At 34.2% G+C, this 26371-nt stretch overlaps 1 protein-coding gene across 3 annotated transcripts in view; it reads right to left on the reverse strand.

Moving 5' to 3' along the window:
- The window catches only part of LOC132545270 (integrin alpha-V-like), a 101059-nt gene that overhangs the window by 49324 nt on the left and 25364 nt on the right, over positions 1–26371 (reverse strand). For all 3 annotated transcript variants that reach the window (XR_009554030.1, XM_060208945.1, XM_060208944.1), the window contains exon 4: positions 9303–9417. Coding sequence is in view for 2 of the 3 variants with exons in the window: in XM_060208945.1 (XP_060064928.1) it covers positions 9303–9417 (115 nt within the window). In the remaining variant the exon portion in view is untranslated. The remainder of the gene's footprint in view (positions 1–9302; positions 9418–26371) is intronic.

The raw sequence follows: 26371 nt of genomic DNA on the forward strand, positions 1-26371 counted from the left end.
CTCAACTTATCTCCTCTTTGTTTTCCTAATACACTCAACACATGCAATTTAGAAATTTTGGTTTAGAAAAAGGTTTCTCTGAGGAAATGCAATGAGTTGATAAATACATAAACATATATGGTATGGGTAGATAATATTTACCTACTTGCGGCAAAGACGAAAATTTTGCCCAAAACTGATATGAGAGCAAATCTAATTTTTGATTCTAACCTACAAAAATTAATGTACTTTAAAAAACATAAATTATTCTACAAAATCTATGAAGCATTGTTTATTTCTCAAATTTCTATTCAAATTTATGCATGAAATATTGAACAAACATGACTACAATTTCTCCAACTGTAAAGCTATTAAAAAGATGACTTATCACTCTTATACACTCGGGAGCTTTGATTCAAGCAAGCTACTCCTACTGGTTATCTAACCAATCTAATCCCAAATTGATCCCTGGAGATTTTCTTACTGTACATCAAATCACATATCACCACAAACACCAACACATATCCTTCTATACCACGAAGTCAGAGGTCATTCAACTCTTATCAGAAATAAGACTGTTTGTACTTTGTTATAAGAGAGCCTAAAGATCCAACGATAAAAAACCTGATTTTTCAAAAAAGTTCATTGGCAGAGGTTTTACCTAAAATAAGAAAAACTTATAGCGAACCCGTGGGATTCAGACATTAGCTTACAGATATAATTAGCATCTACATTGTATAATGAGAAATGGTCACAATGATGAAAAAGAACATAGATGAAATGAGGGAGTATTCAGAAATTTAGCAGTCTTTGTGTTGATACATATGGCAATCATCAACAGAGTCTGGGGATGTTTACGTCAGTGCAGTCCGTTACAACATGCTCATGCACATGCTGCATGCATCGCCACAGAAAGACACATATCTTGAACTTGCTGTATGTTTCAAGTCTCACTGACTTGATAGGGCGTATAACATATGGTTGCTAATAAATCAGCAGAGGGTACCTTAATACATAGAGTAGCTCAAGAGATGCTGCAGAATTGTTTTGAATGAAGTCCTTATGCTGTGGATATTCAATTTAGTTTTGTTCTGATAAAACGAACAATTAAAATGTTACCTGGAAGAAATTTTCCTTGTAAAACTTTCTCTTTTATATGTTCCAATAACTGCCTGTTAAACAATTCTGGTTTTATAATACTTCATTAACTTTCAGTAAAAAGGAATCTTTACAGTGTTAATTCTTGTTACTATGACAACTTGTTAGTGTTGCTATGTGACCATGTTTACACATAGCCATGATCATGACAACAAGGTACTGACTACATATATATGTGTTGCTATGATACAAACATGTTGCTATGACAACACATCTAAATTCATGTCGCTGAGACATTTGTCAATGGCTACCATAACAGTGTTTTGCCCTAAATATTTGTTGCCATGGTGACGATACATCTGAGTCGGACTTACGTTTGACATGGATATAGAGAAGCCAGCTTGACATGAACCCTGGTTGTTATGTTGGTCTACACTATTTGGATTCAGATCAACCGCTAGTGTGGAAAGGAAAACAAATGTATGGCATAAAAAAGAACAAGTATGTATAAAGATTTTCATGATATTGTATGCTATAATTCAACTTTTCAATAATTCAAACGTAACTTACATCAGTGCAAGGTTGTCTTTTTTGGTGGTTCACATTTTCAAAAATGTTTCAAGTAGAAATTTTTTAAATAGTTCCAAAAAAATTTTTAAGCAGGTAATAAATCATTTTTTTCAGCCTCTGCTATACATTTATTTTCATTTGGTTATGAATCTATTGAATTGTTTAGAATTTTTCATTCTGAGGTCATAAATGCATTTTCTGTTGTCTATAAAATTAATTGACATTAATCTAAATACAAAAATTAGGTATTACAATGATATAATATCACTGATGTCTGAATATTTTCTTACATTAAAATATCCATCATACAATATCATGAAAATATTTCCTTCAAAATGGCTGTATACTGGAAATTAATCAAAATGAGTTTGTGATACCATAATAAAAAGAGGCCCAAGGGGCCTGCATCACTCACCTGGATAATCAGCTATTCAGTCACTTAGCGAAAAAATTCATATATGACAAATAATTTCTGAAATAATTTCATTGATGGGTCCCATCCTTGTGATCAAACAGAAGTCAGATTCACTATTCATAAACATTTCATCAAACCAAACTTGGAAATTTTTTTAAGAACTTACATTTTCCCTATTGGGCCCAGCCCCTTCTGTCCCAGGGAATTGAGATCTACTATTTATAGTAGAATGATTCCTCTTCAACTAACAATGCTTCAGACAAAATTTGGGCAATAAGCATGCATTCCTAAAGGAGCAGTAAGATTTTAAAGAACTTGTCAAATTTCCCTTTTTCGGCCCTGCCTCTCAGGCCCCTTTGAGCTGAGAATCATTATTTATATAAACTTGGTTCCCCAAGGATACTTCTGACCAAAGTTGGTTAAAATCTGTTCAAGAATTCATAACATGTAGCAGTGATTTTCAGTAAAATGTTATCGGACGACATACAAAGGACGCTGTGCCATATGGCATAAGCTCAGCGGTCCTTCAGACCAGGTGAGCTAAAAAGTGTATTGTGATTCATTCCAAATAAATACAAAAAGCATTATAAATGAAAAAGAAAAAGCTCTTAATAAATGCTACGTCAATCAGCATCTGAAAAGCAATTAAAAGATAAAGAAGCCAGCAAAATAAAAGCATCAAGGCATAAAAATGTAGATAATAACTTAGATGTCTACTCCATTAGGTATAAAACAGGAAATATATTAATTTGTGTTATAAATAAAATGTTATTAGTGTGACAAGCTGAAGCAGTAGAAACCACAAAAAATACTGACACTACATAGTTTTATCTCTGTCCGTCAAAATAAAACAAGGGGCTTTTCAGCAAGGATGCTTTAGATGTTGACTTATAATATTAAAATTGTCGAAATGGAAATACCAAGAAAAACCTAAAAAATCAGGTCAATTTTTAAAAATTTTTTTCTCCTTCGTTGTCTTGCAGTGTTCAGCAATTGTCAGTAATTTGTTTGAGGGAAGATAAATTGAACAAACCTGAAAAATTGATTTTTAAGATTTCTGAATCCTTACAGTGGCAGTAAATTTTCATACCACACCTAAATTGATCATTGATAAATCATATCTTGACCATTAATATTTGGCTTTACAGACTATTTACAATCATTCTCATACAAATTCAAGTCCTTCGCTGATGAATAATATATACGATATACTTTAAGTACTTCAAGCACAGACTGATCTGAGTCATATTTCAGAAGAGTGCCTTTGTACTGTTGTAATATTGCCCGGAGCAGTTAGATCTCTACAAACACTGTCGCAATCGACATGCTTTAGATATTAATAATTAACGTAAAACATGGAAATTTTCCAGTCATCGTTTGTTAAGATCATTCCAATTATTTTAAAGTCATTAATTTGTGAAAAAAAATTAATAACACAGTGAAAATAAGATTCCTTGTGTAATATTAAAACTGCAATGTTATTAGTGCGTTAAATTTAATATTACCATATCAAATTTAAATTTATGTTTTACACCATTCCAAAACTTGTACATTTACAGATATCCTGAAATGGGTGGTGGAAGGGTGGGGAGAAGGGGGAGAGGGAAGGGGTTAATGTAAGACTCTCACACCCCCAGGTCATGTAATTCACAATTTTAATCATGGTAAAATTCCCTAAATTCCGTCTACCCACAAAGAACATTTGATTTTACCCATAACTGGATTTTTTTTTAAATCTGAGCCAATTTGACCCATTGCCCCTGCCCTTCATACCCCTGCGAAATTGGACCAGATAATTCACAATTTTGGATAAATTTTGGCTATGAAAACTTTCTTCAAAATTTTCAGTTAAATCAATTGCAGGTCTTTAAGAAAAAGTCAAAATGTAAGGAAGTTGACCAGGCATGACTACTGACGAAGACAGTTGCATATTTGTCTTTTTGCTTTTCTGACCATTCACAAAATAGCAAGTAAACAACTAGGGACCATTAAAAAGTACATCAAAACCCTGAAATAGTGATAACAAACTTTTATTATCAAAATCTAAGATGGATGCCAAGGAGTCAGTCGATTTGATTTTCTGAGCAGTCCCAAAATGTAATGGGCACAATAAGAAACTAGAAGGATGTTACATATGAACATTCTTTCAGAAACAGCAATTACCATCTTTTGTCAGCCATTTTGTTTTTCTGATTAAGAGGCAAAAGAGCACAACTAGAGCCCAAAGAGAACCTACTTATGAAGTTTAAGAATGATTCATCCATGACTTTTCAAGAAAAAGCAATAACTAGACCAATGTTCAGTAATGGCTCTGCTTTAGAAGATAACACACAGAAAGTTTCAAGAGCCAGTGCAGCATGAATAGTAGCACTGCATGGTCCTTATTAAACAATGGTAATTTTGTACCAAATTAAGAATCCATTACACCATCCAACCTTGAGTAAACTTCAAAAATGTCTCAGCTAATCAGACAGCACAGTGGCCATTTTGATCTTTCTGATCTGCAAGGGAAATAACAATACTTGTTTGGGACCCTATAAGGACCATTTATACCAAGTTAGAAGTCATTTGCTCCAGTCATTCCTGAGAAGAAGTCGAATATATCTCTGCCAATATGAAGTCACATCAGCCATTTTGGACATTAAATCTGTGCAATATCACATGTGAGAGACCTCATGATTATAGTTTGCACCTAGTTAGAAATCAATGGTACTAGCTGTTTTTGAGAAGAAGCTGAAAATGTCTCAATCAGTAGACATGCGGCTATATTAGATTTTTCGATCTACGCCAAAATCACCAGCACTTGCACCAGTGTTTAAAGTCCCACAACTCTAGTCGGAAAGAACATATTTCAACAGAAATCCATGCGAAGACTCATGTACAAACCCACATACCAAATTTGCTATAAATACACTGTAATAAAACAGTTACAAGTCTGGCTTTCAAAGTCCCATAACTCTTGAAGATATGAACAGATTCCAATGGTTATTGATACCATGCAATGTTTCCAGTTTTATACCATCATACCAATTTTGGTGAAAATACTGCTGTAATTATGCAGTGTGTGTAAATTAATAAAACTGTATATTTTCAGCATTCAAAGTCCCATAACTCTAGCAAATATTGATCAATGACATTGGTTGTCAAAATCATGTAAGGTTTAATCAAATGGAATCCTCTTTTTAGAGAACATCTGACAACCAATTTGCAAACTGATATGCAGAAAAAAAAATCAAATGGTAAATTTTCAGCATTCAAAGTCCCATAACTCTTGCAAATATTATCAGACTTCACTGGTTATCGAACCTATGCAGGGTCTGATAAATATTAAGCCATGTGTCAAATTCAATCAGAATCAAAAGACAAATACACAAGTTGTTGTGCAGAAAGCAAAAATGGACAGATGGATTGACTGATGGAAAAGGTGATTACTACAGGGCACCTGTATCTTGATGAGGGGCTCAACCAAGAAAAGATGTAGGACATTTTGAACAGCCCATCATCTAATGAAGATGGACTAAAAAAAGAAACAAATAAATTTTTCTCGAGCTAATATATAAAATAGTTGTATTTTGGGTATACCACTGTGCTAAATTTAATAGTTCTGCATTTAGTGTTACAATATGACATCTTAAAAGCTAGAGCCTCATAGTTTTTCGGTATATGGTTAATAATGTTAATTTTACAATGCTTCTTTACTATGGTCAGTTGAGAGGTCAACAACACAGTGATAGATATATCAGTTGGAACTTGCATAACATTAATGTGAACTACAGTAAAATAATCAATTTCCATGGGGAATATTTTTGTTGATTTCACAGGTACTCTTGATTAATGGAATGAGGTGTCCACAAACTATCATAATTAGTAAGAGTCCATGGATATAGTAACTGTAATTATCCATACAATAGAATGTTTCATTTGCCGTCAGATGAAAAACAGTGAACCAAAATAACTAACGTTTTAATGTCTGACCTTCACACAATGATATTTTATTTATTTATTTATTTATTTTTCTATTGAAGGTTTGTTTACTTACACATTCCAAATTGACCTAGAGTGAAATTTGAGGAAGTCAAACAAACCCCGTATGAAACACAGTGGTGACCACATATTATAGGACACACCCAATTGTTGTACTTGACCCGCAGAACTCCAGCATTTCCCGTACTTATGAACTACATTGTGTATTCCGCTCCTAATAACTGGTTATTGCTTTTCTGTCTGTCACAAAGAAGTTATAAAATCACTTTAAAAAAGATCGTTGAATATTCAAAATGGATTTTTCATCAATATTGTTAAATACTGCCTGTTTACCAGTTTTTATTGTGAACTGTGGTGTTTATAATTAATATGTCTCAAAGAGTTTAGTATCTTCATTGAAATTTATATCAAAGCTGATATCACCATTTTGTGATATAAAATTCCTGAATTCATGTATGGAAAATAGGTAGCTATCGTATATCACCTAACTGCCAAATAACACAATTTTGTATAATTTGAACACATTTAACATTTTCTTCTAGGCCGTATCAAAATTAAAAGCCACAGAAAATCATGTTGATCTCTGTGGTAGTCTCCTAAGGTAGATTCAATACAACTCCTTTATTTACAATATATCAATAATAATGAGTAGTTGGTCTAACACTCCAAATGTTGATGTCTTTGGTAGTCTCCTAAGGTAGATTCAATACAACTCCTTTATTTACAATATATTAATAATAATGAGTAGTTGGTCTAACACTCTACATGTTGATGTCTTTGGTAGTCTCCTAAGGTAGATTCAATACAACTCCTTTATTTACATATATCAATAAGAATACATTTTTATCATACCCTCCACAATTCCGACTATTTAATATAAAATAAAAGAACATGAAAATATTTTATGAAGGTTGAAGAGGTACACTTGAATAATTTTGTTATGAAGTTTCAAGGTTTGTGTACAGAAATATTTCTAAATTGATATCTTAATTTCATTTATTTCTGTTTCAATTCGTGATCAATTAAGAAAGGACTATTCTGAACCATGAATTTTACAAGTTGATGATCTAACACTGAGGCCAGAGACAGTCATCAGATTTGTAGTCAACAAATTGTTTATTTCCGTAGGAAATGGACGATGAAAGAAAGCTGATATTATGTCTCAATACAATCAATAATGTATCCACTTTTAACATCAAACAGTGTTTCTTTCACTAAGTTTATCTATTAATAACACAACTATTAATCACAAGGGGGAAAACTTGTGTAGGTTCCAATGCCCCATAACAAAATGTATGGGATTTTGTTAAAGTATAAAGGTTCTAAATTTGCTATAAATACAGAGGACAAGAAACTCCACCACATAACACTTGGACAGCAATCAGAAGTCTAAGAGGCTAACTGAAAGACTCATCCTGTTCTCAGATGATTAAACCTCGGTGTTTTTAATACACACCACAACTATTTCACCAAAACCACGATCATACTTCTGTCACTAAGATATGCTAAGCATGTCTCTAACACAGATTTCCTTGTCAAGGCCATTTGAAAGCTTTGCTAATTTGAGGATTTAATTGTCCAAATAACCATTCAGATGACACACCTCCTTATGTTTCACTACAGGAAAGTAATTAGTTATTGATTTATCAAGGGATTTCTATTATTCTGATGATAACTCTCAGTTTAAAGTCCCTGAAACTAAGGACCTTGAATTATGTTATTTGTTGGGGAGGTTTCAACATCAAGGTAAATTGTATATATATACAGACAAATTTAAAGCTCGGAGGGTTTAAGCCCTGTCGACCCGACATTCTGTTAATTAATTACACAAATAATACCTTAAAACCTTCAAATGAAGTATAGGCTAGATTAAAGCAAACATGTAATGGGGAAAAATGTAGTTTTCTTTTCAGCATTTTAACAAGTTTTATTTAAAGTTGAGGTATTGGGTTATAGGACAGGGGAAAAACAGCACTTTAACAGCACTACAAACACACCAACATATACCACAAAATACAGCAAATATCACAGCACATTTACATAAACACACACATAAAAACTTAGCCTAATATCAAAGGTAAATGTCATAAATAACCTGATTGTGTCTGATTTATGAGTTAACTCCCTTGATATTTAATTAGGTAATGTTATAAATACCATTTGTAAAATATAAAGCAAATGTCTTGAAGAGTGAAATCTCCGGCAAGAGCAGAAAAACAGACATTCCTGAAAAACAATACAAAATGCAAAACTGCTGATCCACATCAGTGAAAAGCTTAAGCTGAAAATCTGTCATTCTGCGAAAAAATAAGTTACTGGTAAAGACTCCAAATGTCACTCACCAGAACCGCATGCTAACATTATATTAGTGATAGGCGCGCTGTTCTACAAGCTTCAGAGCACAAACAATCAATGGTTGATTTGTAAATTAATTTACATATTGTTTTCTCGTTCTGAAATCAGAAAATTGAAAACCAGTCTGCCTCAACATGATGAAGAAACAATGATTGATAGTTGTTGCTCCTAAGATCTGATTTGTTTTCTGAAATGGTTTTTAAAGACCTTTGTAATTCCCTGTAGAATGAGGTTTATGTCAACTACGTCAAGAAAAGTAATTATCCTTTGTAGAAATCATCTCAAAGTATTTCAGTCGGAGGCATTTCAGATAATACATTTTTATAGGAATCTTTAATAAAATATATACAATTCAACCTTCCACAGGATAATTCACATTCCTAAGAATTATTTATAAATATACAAGCATAGTCTGTTTCAAAAGAGTAAATCAACTTTCCAAGAAACATTGTGTTTGACATCTTTTAATATAATGTCTTATTGGGATGAACTTTTGTCTGTTGTGTTTATACCTGTCCATAATTAAGCCAGTGTCATTTAGACATCATTTAGTATCGTAGTGGTAGGGCTGGTAACTATCTTTAACAAGCAACATACATAAGGCCTGTCGCATGCAAGCCACACCAGTTGGGATTGAGTGTCTTGCCCAAGGACAAAACCATAACTCAGGACGATCAGATTCTCAGTTGAAACAATTAAATTTCTACAATATATGGACTGCTGAAAAACAAGTCTGTTATTAAAGTGTCTCTGCATGAGAGAATTTATTTTTCCTTCTTGTCTGCTTCCCTTTAAACAAAAGTTGGAAGTTGAATACAAACTTATGATCAAAAATGAAATATAATTCATACATGCCAATTACAACCAGGTTTTTTATAGGTAAAACAGGTGCAATACTTACAGGATTTACAGGGAGTGAACTCCGTGAAGGAGTTGTACCTGGAGAGGTAGCAGGTGCCCACAGGTGCTCTCTTGTCAGCTTTGGGAGACTTGTAAACATATAGTGGTGCACATGCCTACAATACAAAATTTTTTATCTTCAATCTTCCACTGATAAGCATAAGTTAATAAGTTGTAGGAAAACTGAAAACAAAATATCTCAATATAAGCATGGAACTCAAGAACATACGAATACAGTAAAAAAAATTTACAACATTATAGGTATCAAACAATTCAAAAGTACTGCATCAGCCAACTTTTCTTCTTTAAACTCTGTTTTTTAAAACTGTTATTCTGTAATAATTCAGTTGGCTCATTGTAGTTTTCCTTTAAACCTTCAGCTGTGATTTGCAAAAATCTTTTATTTAGTACAGTTTAAATTAAAGGGCTGGCCAATATTATCTCAGGATAAGATATAGGGTGTAATATTTGTTCAATACTCCATATCTGTGTTGAAGAAACAAGACCGGTACTTACTGAAGGCAAGTCAGTTTACCAGGTTTGTGATTCTCATAATGCTGAGAAATAAACTGGTCTGTGCTTAAATATTGGTGTTATTGGTCAAGAAAGTTTCACCACTATATAAATCTGGACGACAGACAATGGGCCTCCCATATGTTGTTCATTAGGCAATTTACCCAAAACAACAACTTTAATATATATACAGTCAAACCTCGTTAACTCGAAGTCGATGGGACCACGAAAATACTTCGAGTTATCCGAGTCTTCGAGATAGCCGAGTTCATGAGTTTTGGTGCAAAGATTTTTAATGTTCCTGACGTTCCTTGTACTTTTTGTCACTTTTTGGCTATATACGAGCTTGATGTAGATTCCCGTAATAAGCAAACATATTTTGTTCTTGATCGTTGAAAAACCAGAATTGATAATTAAATTAGGTGCAGTTTGCTTATTATTTAGAAACCATCAATTTCGTTCTGTCAGTCCTTTTTAATTAACGAGAACTAGATTAGCCTACATGTCAACACGAGTCTAGGCTATGTGACACTCATGACATCTCCTCACTAATTCTGCCCTAAGTACTTCGACGCTAATTAAATAATTGTTTCACTCATTTGTCCGTTTAATTGAGCACAGGTGACCGTTTCATGCGTACTCCTGTAAAAACATTAAGCCTAGTACCGGGCCAGTGTTGTGATTGTTTTCTATAGCTTAGTTCCGCTTCACTGAGTGTATACACAGGTCGGTGTTTGTTATGGCTGACAGACACGGAAATTATGCAATGTGAGTAGAACTTCACTTTTTATCGCCGATATCTATCAATTATAAGATCTAACGGTTACCTTTTATCATTCAATTAAATAACAATAAACACTTTTCTAAAACATGAATATTGTTAATTACAGTATTGTTCATTAATATTCACTTGTAAAACCTATTGTCGGTAAAATTGCAAAACGGCGTAGCGCATCAGCAATGTAATTGACCGGCACAAAATTTATACTTCGAGTTTTCCGATCATATTCAGTATATGTTTTGTTGTTGGGACCAAATTTTTACTTCGAATTAACAGAGTTTTTCGAGTTTTCCGAATTCGAGTTTTCCGAGTTTTGATTACTAGAATAAAGAGAAGATTTTGCCGGGACCGACAAAGTGCTTCGAGTTAAACGGGGTCTTCGAGTTTTCCGAGTTCGAGTTACGAAGTTCGACTGTATATAATAATTAGCTTGTTTTTTTATTTATAATCTAAATTGCAACAGAGTTCAAAGATTATAACCTTCATCTGCAACCCTTTATCTTTGTTTTACAAAGCAATTTCCTGTCCTAAATTAATGCAATCTAGCAACATATAACAGCAACTCAAAGGCATTAACAGGGAAATCGTACAACTTCGAAACATTAAAAAGTTCCCTCTAGTTGTTATGAGTCTAGTCCATGTATATTACTTCCTGTATATAAAACCACCTGACATGACCAGTCGTCATGGAGATGGTAGTACTCCAGTCAGATTGATAAGTTTGTTGTCAGACAAATTACTGTATCTTTCTGAGTGATATGCCCCAGTGTTACTCTAGAAAGGAGAAAATCTACCCCTCCTAAGGACACGATCTTCACATAAATGTCAAATCCTGTGCCTCCAACACTACACTACGAAGATTATTCACAACTCTACCAGAACTTAATCATGACCCAGTAAGGAAGTAGATCACACCAATAAAAATGTCTGAAGCTAGAGACAAAGGTTGTCGTATTGTCTTCATAAGAAGGATATATGTAACACATATCTGACAAAGAAATCCACTTCCCCTCAGTTGTAATATGAATATACCATTTACAACTACTTCCGTCATCACAGGAACAAGTTCTTATAAGCTTTCCTAAAGCACTATGTGTCACCTATATATTATGACATTTGGTCACAGTTTGTAATCATGATACCTAAATAATCACAGTCTGTAACCATAACACCCAAACTATCACCTACAAGTAACCATGGCACCCTAAAATTCACAATTGTAACCATATTGCAAAAAACAATCACAATAACATCCCATTACTATAACATCCATGAATAACTTGCAACCTGCAATGATGACAACAAAACAATCACAACCTGTAACCATGACACCCAAGTAATCACAACTTGTAACCATGACACCCAAGTAATCACAACTTGTGACCATGACACCCAAGTAATCACAACTTGTGACCATGACACCCATGTAATCACAATTTGTGACCATGACACCCATGTAATCACAATTTGTGACCATGACACCCATGTAATCACAATTTGTGACCATGACACCCATGTAATCACAATTTGTGACCATGACACCCAAGTAATCACAATTTGTGACCATGACACCCAAGTAATCACAATTTGTGACCATGACACCCAAGTAATCACAATTTGTGACCATGACACCCAAGTAATCACAATTTGTGACCATGACACCCAAGTAATCACAATTTGTGACTTGGCTCATTAAAGAATTACACCCAACAATCACTGCCTATAACTAAGATACCCTATAAAATCATCATAACCTGTAACTATGACACCAAATTATTAAAATATATATGACAGAGTATTTTCATTACAGACTGTAAACCAAACAGATCACGTAGCATTTTGTATGCCTAGCATAAGCTGTATTATGTGATAAAGGACATGTCTAGCAAAAACACAGGGAACAGGTCCACTTGTTATGATTAGCCAATACATGAGTAGGCTTCCAATCAGAGTGTTTTATCTATTCAAGTATGATGGTATTTTTTAGTTTCTTTGTCTCTCCATAGACATGACATCTAAGTGAGATGAGCGAAGAATTAGGGGAGCTTTGGGCAAGAGGGAGCAACTGTTAATCTAAATTTTACTAAATACCTTTTTTCTACCCATGAAACACTTTCAACTGGGCAATGACTTTACCAACACTTAACAAATGTAAATGGCCTTCAATATTTTGTTTAAAAGCTTATAAATTCTAAACTGAGAAAGGAAGTTTCTGTGATTCACTTAAATTCATACACAAAAAATAATTTTCTGAAGTTTACCACAAATCTTTTCCTGATCCTTATTTTCTCACAATCCTGAATTATTTTTAAGGTAGTGGAAACATCATTATTATACTGAAGATATTGTCCCTGAATTTTCAGTAGGTATGGACTATCATCTGCCTACTCTCTTCTTACGATTGTCCCTGAATTTTCAGTAGGTATGGACTATCATCTGCCTACTCTCTTCTTACGATGGAGTGGACAAGATCACTATAGACTTGCCCATCACAAATGTCCCTTGTTAACAAGTTTTCCACTTTTTACATTTGTCCTTGACAAACTCTTTCAACATTAATTTAAATATACCATTTCTATTATCATACTATTTCATAATTCTGTTTAATTGCTTTTTCAATAAGGAACTTCATTTTTCATATACAATTAGTTTCCTTTTACTTCAAATTGTTTTTGTAACTTTCACTACCTTCAGTACCTAGAGTGACACTCTTAACATACAAAAGTTATTTCCCTTTAGGAAATGCACACTTCACACCAAACCATAGAAGTATGACTAAGGACACTTACTGTGGTGTAATGATGTGGTAATAAGTCTATAACTTTACACCATTATATCACTCAATTATGATTATCCCATTATCTCCCATAATCTGGTGAAATCAAAACCAAACAACTGATGATATCAAAATCCTCCTTAATTGTAATTATCATCCAAAAAACATACAAAACTGCACATCTAACTTACATTGTATCCCAAGATAAATGATCAATCCTAAAGAATACAATTGTAATAACATACAGCAAAATACAATTAAGTTATTTACATTTAAAGTATTAATTGTGTATAGTTAACAGTTTCAGTTACTGAAGCATAATTACCATACAAATAAATCTAGTAAAAGAAACTGTTACATATATCTATAGTGTATACTCTGTAGATAGGGTATAGCCCCAGTGACCTCAACCCTGTGCTTCACAGCTGTTGGCACCATAGATACTTCTCTGGCTGATGCAAAACAAATGGCCCCCTCTAATATTCCTGGTACCATCCTTAGGGGCCTGTGGGAAATCTGGACTGTCAATTTACATCATAATAGAAAGTGATCCTGTGGCACAGGTAGCATCTGCTACTTGTAACCTTCATTGTTGTGAGTTTGTCGCAATGTTTGTGTTGAAGCTACTTCCTCAGATTTTGAGGCATAGAAACTAAAACCGGATTGCATATTTTCAGGAAAACCCCATTTGAAATATGCAGAAGGATTTATTCTGAGTGGACCCAATGTATAAAGTACCCAATGCAGGCCCTGACTTGTTTTTTCAATCTTTGTGTTTTGCATCTTGTTTCCCTGTAACTGATACATTGCTAATAAAATCAGGATGGAGTAGATAGCACACATTTTAATCTGTCCTGTTGTGATATAATTATAAACATCCTGCTCTATTTATCCACAGAGACTTACATATACTGGTAATTTCCAACTCAGAGTAGGGGAGTGGGCTCCTAACAGAATAATTATTAATTTTGTTTAGATATAGGTGGGCGTGTCACCAGACAAGGGTATAATGACAGATAAATACACTAAGAATCTGTAATTTAGAAGTTCTACAATAGCCCAGTCACATTGAATTTGTTTTCTTTGGAAGATGTTCTAAAGAAGATGGTACCCTATCCTGACTGGAAACATATAAATATTCAAATTTAGATTTCATTTTTTAATCTATTTTTGTGTGTGAGTATGTATATTTATCATTTTTTTAAGCTCATCCATGTATACTATAAAGATGGCATACAGAACACTGCAATTAATGCTTTTTAGCTCTGTTCTTGTGCTCAATATTCTGGCTTCTTCTTCTTTGGAAACATAAGAACATGTTCCATATTGAACAAAGATGTAAAAGAATTGATTCCCTTAAAACTCAGATACACCTTGCAATATTTTTGAAATCCCACTCATGCATGCAATCCATGCATACATCCGCCATTTCTGCTTCTCTTTATATACAATTGCTGCACATTCCCATCTAGATTTCAACTTTTCTTTCGATCACTTTGGATTTTCTGCAGTTGCCTCCTTCAAAATTTAGGCCTTTAGCATCACTGACAAGTCTTAGAAGCTACTGTATCTTACTCCAAATTATTAAAAGATGATGAACACGTGTGTGTTTTGTACAATCATTTATACATACATACTCAAAACCATAACTTCATTTTGGGTTTTCAAATTAAGTATTTCTTATAGAAGCCAGATTCAAGATTTAAGTACTATGAAGATTCAAATAAGGAGCTGTCTATGCTTCCCAGCATGCCCTATTAGCCGGGTTCACAGGTTACCCTCTCTATCTACCTTGCATGCACTTCCTGTAAGAAGCTGTTCTGTCAGATAATGTAATCGGGTCTATTAATAGCACAAGCAGAGAGCTCTCCTAGGTTAGGAGGTGGGAGCATCAGCTTGACAACCAGACTAAGTTATCATTCTAAAATTAAGAAATGACACCAAAATGAATGAGGAATATTTAATGATGATGAAAATCAACACCATGTATGCTGACATAAAGGGATTTTTGTGAGATGTATAAAATATATAATTATGGCTACCTACAATATTTCACCATCTCCACAAACACAGCTGTTCCATTAGGCTGTCAGACAGATAGTTCTGTTGGCATGATCATTTTCCACAAACCATTACTAGCTAACACAAAATAAAGCCACCAACAGATTTCCATCAACTGTTCACTTAAAAAATAAGAACAATTAAATCCAAACTCTGAAAATCTTCATATTCCTTCTTCCCAAATGGCCCCATTCCTGAAAACACATTTTGTGAACTGGAATTTCTACAGATTTAGCTCAATATTTTTTTTCATTTTTTTTTATTTTACTGCCAAACAAACTGTTCCTTGTCAAAATTTGCATTATTTTCCAAAAATGAACAAAATCCAACAATGTTTTCACAATTTTGTCAGAAAATCTCACTATATTTTCCCAATTTATGATACCAAATAATGCTGTAAAAACCAAGGGAGGGACAAGTGGGGGGGAACACTGCACTGGAACCCATAGTAGGGTAAGTTCAAAATATAATCAAAGGTCAATCTACACATATGTCTCCATTGTACCAGAAACATACCTGCAATGACTGGTACTTTACTGTTGTAGCTAGATTACCAAGTTCACATCAACATTCTTTAGCAAACCCCACTATAACAAGATCTACTGGAATCACTCCTAATCACCCTGTAACCTAATTTGTGTGTGATTAACTTCCGAGAAAAGTAAATCCCATAGAGAAGAAATTTAGTTTACAGTGTATGTGTAGATTGATCAGCTGAGAAACAGACCAGCCTTAACTGCCGTGGTTGTGTCCTTGGACAAGACACTTTACATTCTAATCATACCTTGATTGTTCTGAATGGTATGCTGAATGGGCCTCTCATATGTTATTCAGAAAGGATTGTAAGCACAAAAGCTACTAAAAGGAGACACAGCTTCCAGTATACCATGGCTGTTCCCATTGGGATGAACACAGCAATCACACAAAACACTGATCAATTAATATTTCATAAACAGACACATAAAAAACATTCTACTGCATTTATATGTTTGGTTTCATTTGATGTTCCTCTTTTTGATGCACATATGAAATAATAATCAAATAACATCAGTATGCTTATGTATTTTGGATGAATGCATTGTGGTGACATTTCAACAAAGAAACTTCATATACAGAGCATCAAAAATTTACAGCATATGTATATATAAACATACATGTTGAGTATGTCCAAAAAATCCTTTTTAGTGCTGATTTTATCAGAAAAAAGTTCACAGCAAGTTAGACATTCTGACACAGAGTCAAAACAGCCCTGATTCCCAAAGATGCTATCTTAATAGGGAACTCTTTTATGTGGAGATTACAAATTAAGCAAAATGTTAAAAGGCAGCCAATCAAATTTGTTGAAACAAATGCAATTCAGCTATTCCTCTAATCAGGAGACAGGAAACAACCAAGCCATGTTAGCAATTACGACAAGTGGTTTCAGAATGTTGTGGGTGTTTGTAAAACCGGAGTTGGGATTCTACCTTTATCTAGGGAACTGTACATCATCTTATCTGCTAAGAGGAAGCTATGCTGAATCTATTTGATAAATGTACCATTTATGACATAGGGTAGCCATATGTCTGTCTACATATTTATTCAACCACCTGCTTCCCAGCCTCTTAGAATATGTCACATAGGGAAGAAACGTTCAGTCTGCAAACTTATTCAATAATCCCAATCCCTAGTTATTTAACATTGGTGTAGTCATAGAGTGATCCACAATCTTACGTAACAACTCCATTTGTCCTTCCTGACCTTGGCTATAATTTTGTGGGTATATTTCAGCAGCCCATTTCTCTAAACCCTAGATCATAATACAGCACAGATGGCTCTACCTGTCCATACAATCTAATTTGGTAACCCCCATCCTCCTACCTCTTTCACAAAGCATAGTTAACCATATAATACAAGACAACAGATTCAGTCAATCTCAGAATAGCTAGGATTAAAGATCTTAGGGCCCACAAATAATTCCACTATACCCTTTGTATAAGCCCTTTGGTCCACAAATGAATATTCCTCCTGCTCTCAAACACATGATGTGTGATTATTTAAAGCTATCTGTCAGATTGATAAGCCAGCATACATCTATTGAAGTTTATCAGAATTACAAATTATGCGTTATCATTGTCCTTTACTAGGCTCAACCCCATTTTGAGTCAAGGGCAGTGAGTTGAATTGACTCCATGGGCTTTTACAGGATAAATATGGGAAGTAATGAAATATTCTGGAATACCAGTCATGTGCTAGAAAGAGATATATATACTTTGGGTGATATATATATAGTACCTCTAGGGTGCTGTGATGTTCCTTATATAACATCAGAAGAAATGAAACTGCTTTCACCATTGATGAAGACAGCTCTGTGAGACCACTGACGTGTTGCTGAGCCATTTACTCTACCGAGTAGTGATTTGTTGTCAAATGATGTTGGCAGCCTTGAGTCTGTGGGACGTTTCTCGAACAGATACTGCTCTAATCTGTACATGTTAAGAAGTCCCATTATGATTGGTGGTAAAGGTTCATTGGCACTCTAAGGAGAATTCCTGTACCAGTGTCCATGTTGTGGATGGGCAGTGACATGTGGTAAACTGATGTTGTCAGAGCAAGGATTCCTGGTCAATGCCAGTTGGTTCTCCTTAAATAGTTCCTGTAGTGTCCATGTTGTGGATGGGCAGTGACTTGTAGTAAACTGATGATGACAGCAGGCATGTTAAGGTTGTAGGGATTCCTGGTGCATGCCTGTTGGTGCTCCATGTAAAGTTTCTCTGTGAGCTCAAACTGGCAGCAACAGCAATTCTCTTCAGATAATACATTAAGCTAAATGATGAAGTGGCATCTACATACAAGTGGTATATTGGGAGTGTTACAGACATTTTTTTCTTTCATACCTTCTTAAACTGCTAGGATGTATGATATTGTTCCATTCTTTAAGAATAAAATTATGACCTTATCAAACATCAATGTGACATCGAATATACACATATGCCTTTCCTGACCTAGACAGGAGAACCTAATACATTCCATCAATGACCTTGACGAAACAATCATACACTTGTGACCTTGACAATCCTGCCCTGACCTTGGCCAATGGACCCTACATATGTAACTTTGACTATACATGCAGTCATTAAGTACCTGACCTTTAACAAACCATGACAGCCAATAACCCTGTTTGTACATTTTACCCTAACCTTGACCAAACCAAACACATATCACCTTTTCCTTAAGCATGTAAAATCATACTTTTGCTACCTTCACCTTGAACAAACAACTTTACATATATACATCTGTTCGGGTGGTCGTGTTCGATTCCCGGGTCAGATGTGACAAGGTAAGAGGTCACCTGACCCACCACGTGGGTTTTCCTCCCACAATTGGACCCCTCACGCGCTTACATCCTGGCCAACAAGAGTGATTGGTAGAAGCTGAAATAACTTGTTTTGCTATTGTTGTATAATGAGTAAAGTTGATATGGTTATATTTTATATATATTCTACCAATATTTTAAACCACCAATCTTCATCAAAAGAAGATACATATATATTTACCTTAACCATGTCCTAATGATTATTCACATTTCAAATACACCATTTCATACTTACTTCCTAGTACAAGATTCTAAAACCATCTGTAATTCATAAACATAGTTCCAAGCTGGATTTCAACAAAGAAACTTTGTAAAAAAATGTATCGCTCAAATCTATAAACATTCAACTTTCAACACATCTGTAAACAAACATATATAATTCTGATAGCAATTTTCATGAGAAATATTCAAAGTATGCACAGACCCTGATAACTCCCAAGCTCTGCTTTATTCAAACTTATTTTAGATGTGTGATGAAGCAGATGTTTTTTCTTATATTTCTGTCAAGGATGTTAGAAATTATATCATTATCAGAAAACATTTGACAAATAAATAAATACAACTTTTAAACTTGCTTGAAAAACTTCTTATAATTCAATTATCTACAATGTTTGTGAATAAAGTTGTTTGAGGTTATGAGTCAATTTGGTGTTGAGTGAAGTGTTGTATGCACAGAAATATCTGATATTTGAAAAACAAGGTCTTATTTCCTGTTATCACACAGCCTTCCCTAACAGCACCCAGAGATCTTACCTCACCCAGTATTACATCATTACTCCAGAATTATAAATCACTCTCTGACCTTGACCTTTGACTTTGACCTCTGAACCTGACCTAAATAATATGAAATGTTCTTCTGAGGTGTTTATATTCCAGGTTTATCTTCCTGATAAGCCTTGGGCAGAGAGACCTGATGCCTAATGCCCAAAACTTGGAAACATTTGACATAGAATTTGATAAAAAAGAGTAAAATCATACAGAAGTCTGCTTCAGCACAAACTAGAGTGATATCATTTATCATACAAAGGTCCAATGTTTCTTCACCAATAGCATCTTGTTACAAATTACTGCTGATAAATGATCACCCTTAAAAATGTCGTTCTTTTAATACTGCTTGGTATACTTTTAAATTTTCCAACGAATGTAATAGATTACGGTGATAAAATCATTAAGTTACAAAATATATATTAACTCTACAATCACACATACATCCATCTTCATTATATTTTAGATAATATTTTTTTCTTATGTTTGTTTCCATGGAAACCAAAATGAATTACCCAAAAGTCAATGTCACATGAAGAGATCATCCCTTCACTTGTCTGCCAGCTTATATCATGAGATCACAAATATAATTGAAAAAAGAGACAGCTGACAGAAAGTTTGTCATTTTGATACAGACTAATAATAACTTTATACCTCCACAAATCAATTATACAAAATATTATATTTATTTACTTTAGCATAAGAAAAATTAAAATAATCAAACTGGCATATTGTTATAAATGTGAGATAACAATCGTGAGTTAAATATTTGCTTCTTGAGTGATCCAGAATTTAGAAAGAATTTACATTATGATATCAAACCATCTTCCTTCCTTTACCTGAAATAAGTCCAACATGCCAATCAAATTTAGGCTTATTGTAACATAACAATATAGGATTTACATGAGCTTATTATCAGACATGGGCTTATTCCTTGATGCATGCAGTATGTTCAGTATTCACTTATATTTCACTTTGTATTATTTCCATATAAATATGCAAGGAGAGCTAAAAATAAATTCAAATATCTCGCAACTGTTTGTAAAAATTTCATGATGAAATCCTGATTTGTCTTTATTTTTACCTCTGTTTTCACTTTCTCACCTTTAAAATTCTACTTTCAAATGACATCCCAATATTGCTGACAGCAGAACTTCCCTAAATGGTGCCATTCAAATGTCCAGCTATAGGTCAGCGTCAGGTCAGAGGTCAGAGGTCAAGCAGGTGTGTCACAATAGATATAATGTAAATCTCTGTGTAATTTTTGTGTAGTAAAAGGTGGAAAAATATTTTTAATAACAAAGTTTATAACACGCAAAATGTCTATTTTATTCAATCACAAAATAAAATGTAGGAAAATCGTCAAGGACATAACCGGTTATACAACTACTGTATAATTAGTATAAACACATTGCCAAACATGACATTTAACATTGCACAATACAACTGGCCAAATTGGAGTCCTGTTATATTACCTCAAAAACAACTCACTTCATTCTTCAAGAATAAAAGCATGCAGAATTGTCATGTTTGTTTGTTTTGGCAACATACCAGGCTGTACTCAGGTAAATACATTTCAGTATGGACACAACATGAATCACATGACTTAATCACTTTTTAGGTATAGTCACATGACTCTCATAAGCAAAATGGCAGGCAATATGAAGCTATTGATTGCTGATATAGGAGCTTTCCTGAGTCCATATCTGTAATAGCTCATCATTCATGAATTCAAAGTCATTTCTAGATCAACTTTCACAAAATCATGCATTCGTGAGTTTGTCCGCAGAGGGTGAGTTCGTGGAATAAAGCAGTCATGAAATCTAAGTGATTTATAGTATTCATATACTGAATATGGTCACAAGACATCAGTAGAGCATTGGAAAATGCCAGGTTTGTTTAGGACAGCCCATTACTGGTCAAGGAAATACATGTGTTGTTGTTGACTCTGCAAGAGTCTGGTCATTTCTATCAATATCTGAAAGCGATACTAGCCTTTGATACAACAAATAAGTTTGGTTAGCATAGAATTACAATCACATGCGTATACAATTTTTCAAAATTTCATTTACCAAAAAAAAAACGAAAAAATGTCAAAACCTTTCAATATTTCATTTTATTTATAAATCAACTATAAACAACGTTTGTCAGTACTGGAAACACATAGTTTTCAATTGGATATATCAAGCTGACTGTTACAGAGAAGATTTCCATGTATATGTAACCCTACCTAACCAAGCATAGATTAATCTACTTCATCCATCAAATAGAAACTTCCCATTTATGATATTCATTATCTGTGTCCACAACTGACCACTGCTGTAGTCATTATATAGTTATTGACCAGTACACTGGACATCCTCTGGTAAACATTAGATACAAGGGACAGAAACGGATAGCCATTGGCCAAGAGGATACTGTACACAGCTCCTAGTGAGCAAGCATAACAATGAACATTAACTGTTCCATGGAGGGCTATCAATAACATCATTTCCTGTGCCGTTCTAACGAAAAACACTTGTATGAAATCACTTTAGTTACTAAAGACTGCAATTCTCTTCCTTTCCTTGAACTCTTTTAACGAAGTTTTCAGCCCAAGGGTATCATTAAACTCAGAATTGAATCATTTGCTTAAGTGTTTCAAAATTCTCTGCTTTTTCTTTATAATTTGAATCCCAGTACAACGCCGCTGGCTGAATCTTGTGAAAACCGAGTATTTATTCTGTAATAAGCCCAGTCTTATAACGCTTATTCAAAGTAGCGAAACACTGGTTAAATGATTACAGGACAATGAAAAGTCACTGAAGAGTTTTACTGGGCTTGTACCCGAACAATGTTGTAATGTCCCCCATTACACCTCATCATTGACATATCCAACAATATTTGATGAATAGTGAGTAGGTCACTACAGTTATAGGATCTATGTCCAGGGAAAAATCAGATATACTCTCGAGTCTAAAGCTGATGCTACTACATACTCCACTATTTTAAAGTTAAAGTAAGTAGTGGACCACTCCTAATTCCCGAGCACTAATGTAAATAGGCCGGTGTCAAATTACAGAATTATGTATGTAATTATCAGAGTAAATATTCTGTAATGAAGCCAGCAATTAAGGGACATAACAGTTGTAATGAGAATCAATCGATAGCTATAGAATTAATTGTGTACACATGATGTAGAATAGCCCCTATTTTATGTCTCATTAAACTTTACTGTGTCTGTACTGTATATCATATATGTATAATGACATCAGTTAGTGAACTCTTTCACAGTACCATGTACATATATGGATCCTGTTGTGGGAGAACCCTTCATCACAAAGTACCAAGGATTCCTGCTCATTGTCCACCATCAGTGACAGTAAAGTTTGGTGGGGCCGCAATGTCCTCCAATTACATATACCGTATTTATCAAGCAGTAAGCAGTGGTGCATCAGTACTTATTATTCTGTTTAGTAGAATCAAAAACAAAAACTCTGTTGTAGTCCGTCCAAAGCCCATTTTAAAAAAGAAGACAGGAATCACCAAATGACATTTCTTAAAATGAACCAACACATGTACATGTAGTAACTTATCTATTAGTCATGAGCAAAGGTTACTATACTATAATGACAAACATTCCATTTTTTTGTCCTGTAATAAGCCCACCTCCTGAATGTAAGTCAGAATTTGTGTGTTGACACCCCTAAGGCTCAGGATAAACATGGTATATTTATAATTATTTGATAAATATAAGGATTATAGATAGATTTATAGATATTGATTGTGATCACCAAAGTTACTGTAAAATTGTTTTTGCAATAAATCTTATCAGTATGGGTATACTTATCTCAAAAATGATGCATAAGCAATTGGTATTCTCTATATAAATATTCCATGTAAAACTCCTGGCTTATAACCCAGAATATATGGTACTTACATTCAATATGGTCTAATTTGACTACTGAAATTGAATCTTTTCTATCTTCCTCTTCATTGTCAGTGCAATCCCAAAACCAAGTTGAAAATTGAACTTTCAGATATGGTTTGCAATCTTTTCCTGGAACTCTACCTGACTGATATCAAAGAACATTGCTAGAGTCAATGGTCCTGGTGTTTATCCTGAAATCATCAACCTCTTTGGTACCATTATTTCTTTTCTACAATAAGATTGCAAATTCAGAACTTCTCTGGAGTAAATATTGCCCATATACATTTGACATAAATCACACTTTCTAAACCTCTCTGGAGTCATCATGTCTTAAGTTGTACATGTACAACCAAAGGTCATTGAATCTAAAAGATATCCGATAGTAGATTTCCACACTGTACAAGGATACAACATCATTTAAATTTTGATGGTGTCATTATTTGCAATTATGTTCGTGGTACAAATCAGTCGGGGTTGTTTTAATTAAGCCATAGTCAAGCCAAAAGTGCTATTTAACACTAAACCAGAAATACGAGCTGTAAATAAATTTACAGTCTTCTTGGATTTTAGCTTCAAACCCATCATCATAAAATGTCTCATCTCCTTCGGGGAGCTGGGTCAAGACAAGTGACAAATGCACACAGCTTTAAACCTTTAAACTTCCATTGCCTGAGTTACATACAGATTTGATAAAACCGGCTGCTAGGTAGTTTTAATTGGATTTCTGTTCTGGTGTTGAATGAGCATAAATCTCCTATAAGTTTGAATTACTCTACAGAATGTCCTTCAATTTCATTGGTTGTTCAAGGATTGCTCTGGTTTTCACCACACATAGTCACTATCAATGATCATCACAGGTCAATAACCACTCACGATTGAAGATTTTCTTGCCATTAGACAAATAATGGTTATAAAAATGTTCTACTGTGTAATCTTGTAATACGTACATGTCAGCCAACACATCGCTTTTGACACAGAGTGAGTAGGTGAGCTGATTACAGGGCAATAGCATAGCATTTGTTGGTATTTCTACTAAAACTTCTACTGGAAACCATTACGTTTTCTGGCAGATTTAAATTTTGTTGAATTTGTGAGTACTCTAGATCATTAACATAATTAATGGATAAAAACTGACAAGGATTTTCATGATACAAAATTAAGTGTCAATGAAACCAGGAAATAAAAGTCCTCATGAAAATATATGATTGTACAGTGTACATACTTATGGGCCTATTACTAGTATGGGCTTATTGTCAGATAAAGATAGCATTTAAAATCACTTGAAGTGTCTGGGTGCTATCTATTTACCAAGAAATATTGCAGTTCCTTGTGAGTAAAGTCATGATATAATTTCCATCTCTACCTACACACACTCCTAATTAATATGTCCCCTCTAACATCAAAGAGCCTGTTAGACCCACGACTTATTGCAAGACATTCAAGGTGGATCAATTGAGGTTTCAGACGATTCAGCGTTAAAGAAGCGCAAAAATAAAAACCTTACAAAAATTGATAGTGATACAGTATACCAGGTATGTAACCACAATGTCTGGCTGTCGGAGACAAAATCAGCAAACACAGACACAAATATCAGTGAAAAAGCAATAATATAAATCATTATTTTATGTGAAGGTTGTCGGTTACTTGATGGCTATTATTACATTACACCTACAAACCAACAGAAGATAAATTCCTGGCATTTTATCCGACAGAATTTTCCACAGATCAGTTTTATAGGGTAGATACATTAGGAGGAGTCCCACGTTTAATGGAGGGTATCCCACTGATTCACAATCTTGATCAGACAGTTGCAAAGCAAAGGTCAGGGATCAAAGGTCAAAGGTCAAATGTCAGAGCTGTACCAGACAAGAACATTGTTTTCTGATTAACAGCCTAAACATTGACGATCTCACCCTCGGTTTGAGGGATGGATCAAACATACTAAAAGCTCCATTATGTACAAAATAAAGGCCATAACTTCAAAATTTGGGCAAAAACTTGTAACACTAAATAGAATTCCATGTATAGAAAACTTGTTAATTCGGATTAAAGTAGAGACATATACAGTAAATACAGAACATTTCTATTCTCCCAAATCATGGCTTCTTCATGAGAGAAGTTTCACAACAGCTAAATTCAAAGTAACCCCTGACCTTGAAATATTGCATTATATTACAAAACGACATTGACATCAACAAATATCAGTGTAAATGTTCAAAATATCACTTACTGTGCCCTAAATATGGCTCAGAGCTTAAACACCATCTAGATCAGTGTAAGATGCAGAGTAACAAAACAATATCCCTTCGGCTGACTGACCACTAGTGTCCAGCTTTATAGCCATATCTCACACATTTACTGATTGACTATCACTACATGAGTTGCCTGAAAGTGCATTAGTGTCCTAGTCACTAGTCGCCTTGCAAGGTCATTGGTGGTCAGATAGTCAGATATGGTGCAGGAACTCTATCAGCCAAGGTCATTAGTGGTCAAATGGTCAGTCAGATGGTGGACTCCATCAGCAAGTGATTTGTACTGGTCACTCATTTAGTAATCAGGATCATATGGCAACTTGTTTAACCTCTGACCTTGAATGGGTATATCACTGGGAGTGTGTTCCTCATTAATCTTCCTAATCCTACTGCCCATATGGTTGTTTTGTTAGATACCAGGAAGATTAACATATCTATGTAAATTCTACAAATCTACATCATCATCTTCAATATTATCTACAACAGAAAATAACATGCTTCTACTTAAAATCAGCTCATTCTGACAATTTTGTAGATCTAGTTTTCATCTTCAACTATTGTAGTCCAAATTATTCTGATGTTTACTCAATATTTTTAATTTATATCTGTCAGAATTCAACTCCAGTAACACTTAAAAAGTTTCTAGAATGTCAGAAT

Source organism: Ylistrum balloti, unplaced genomic scaffold, assembly GCF_031769215.1.
Source record: "Ylistrum balloti isolate Yb309-2 unplaced genomic scaffold, AGI_CSIRO_Ybal_v1 Utg369836, whole genome shotgun sequence".
Taxonomy (NCBI): Eukaryota; Metazoa; Mollusca; class Bivalvia; order Pectinida; family Pectinidae; genus Ylistrum; species Ylistrum balloti.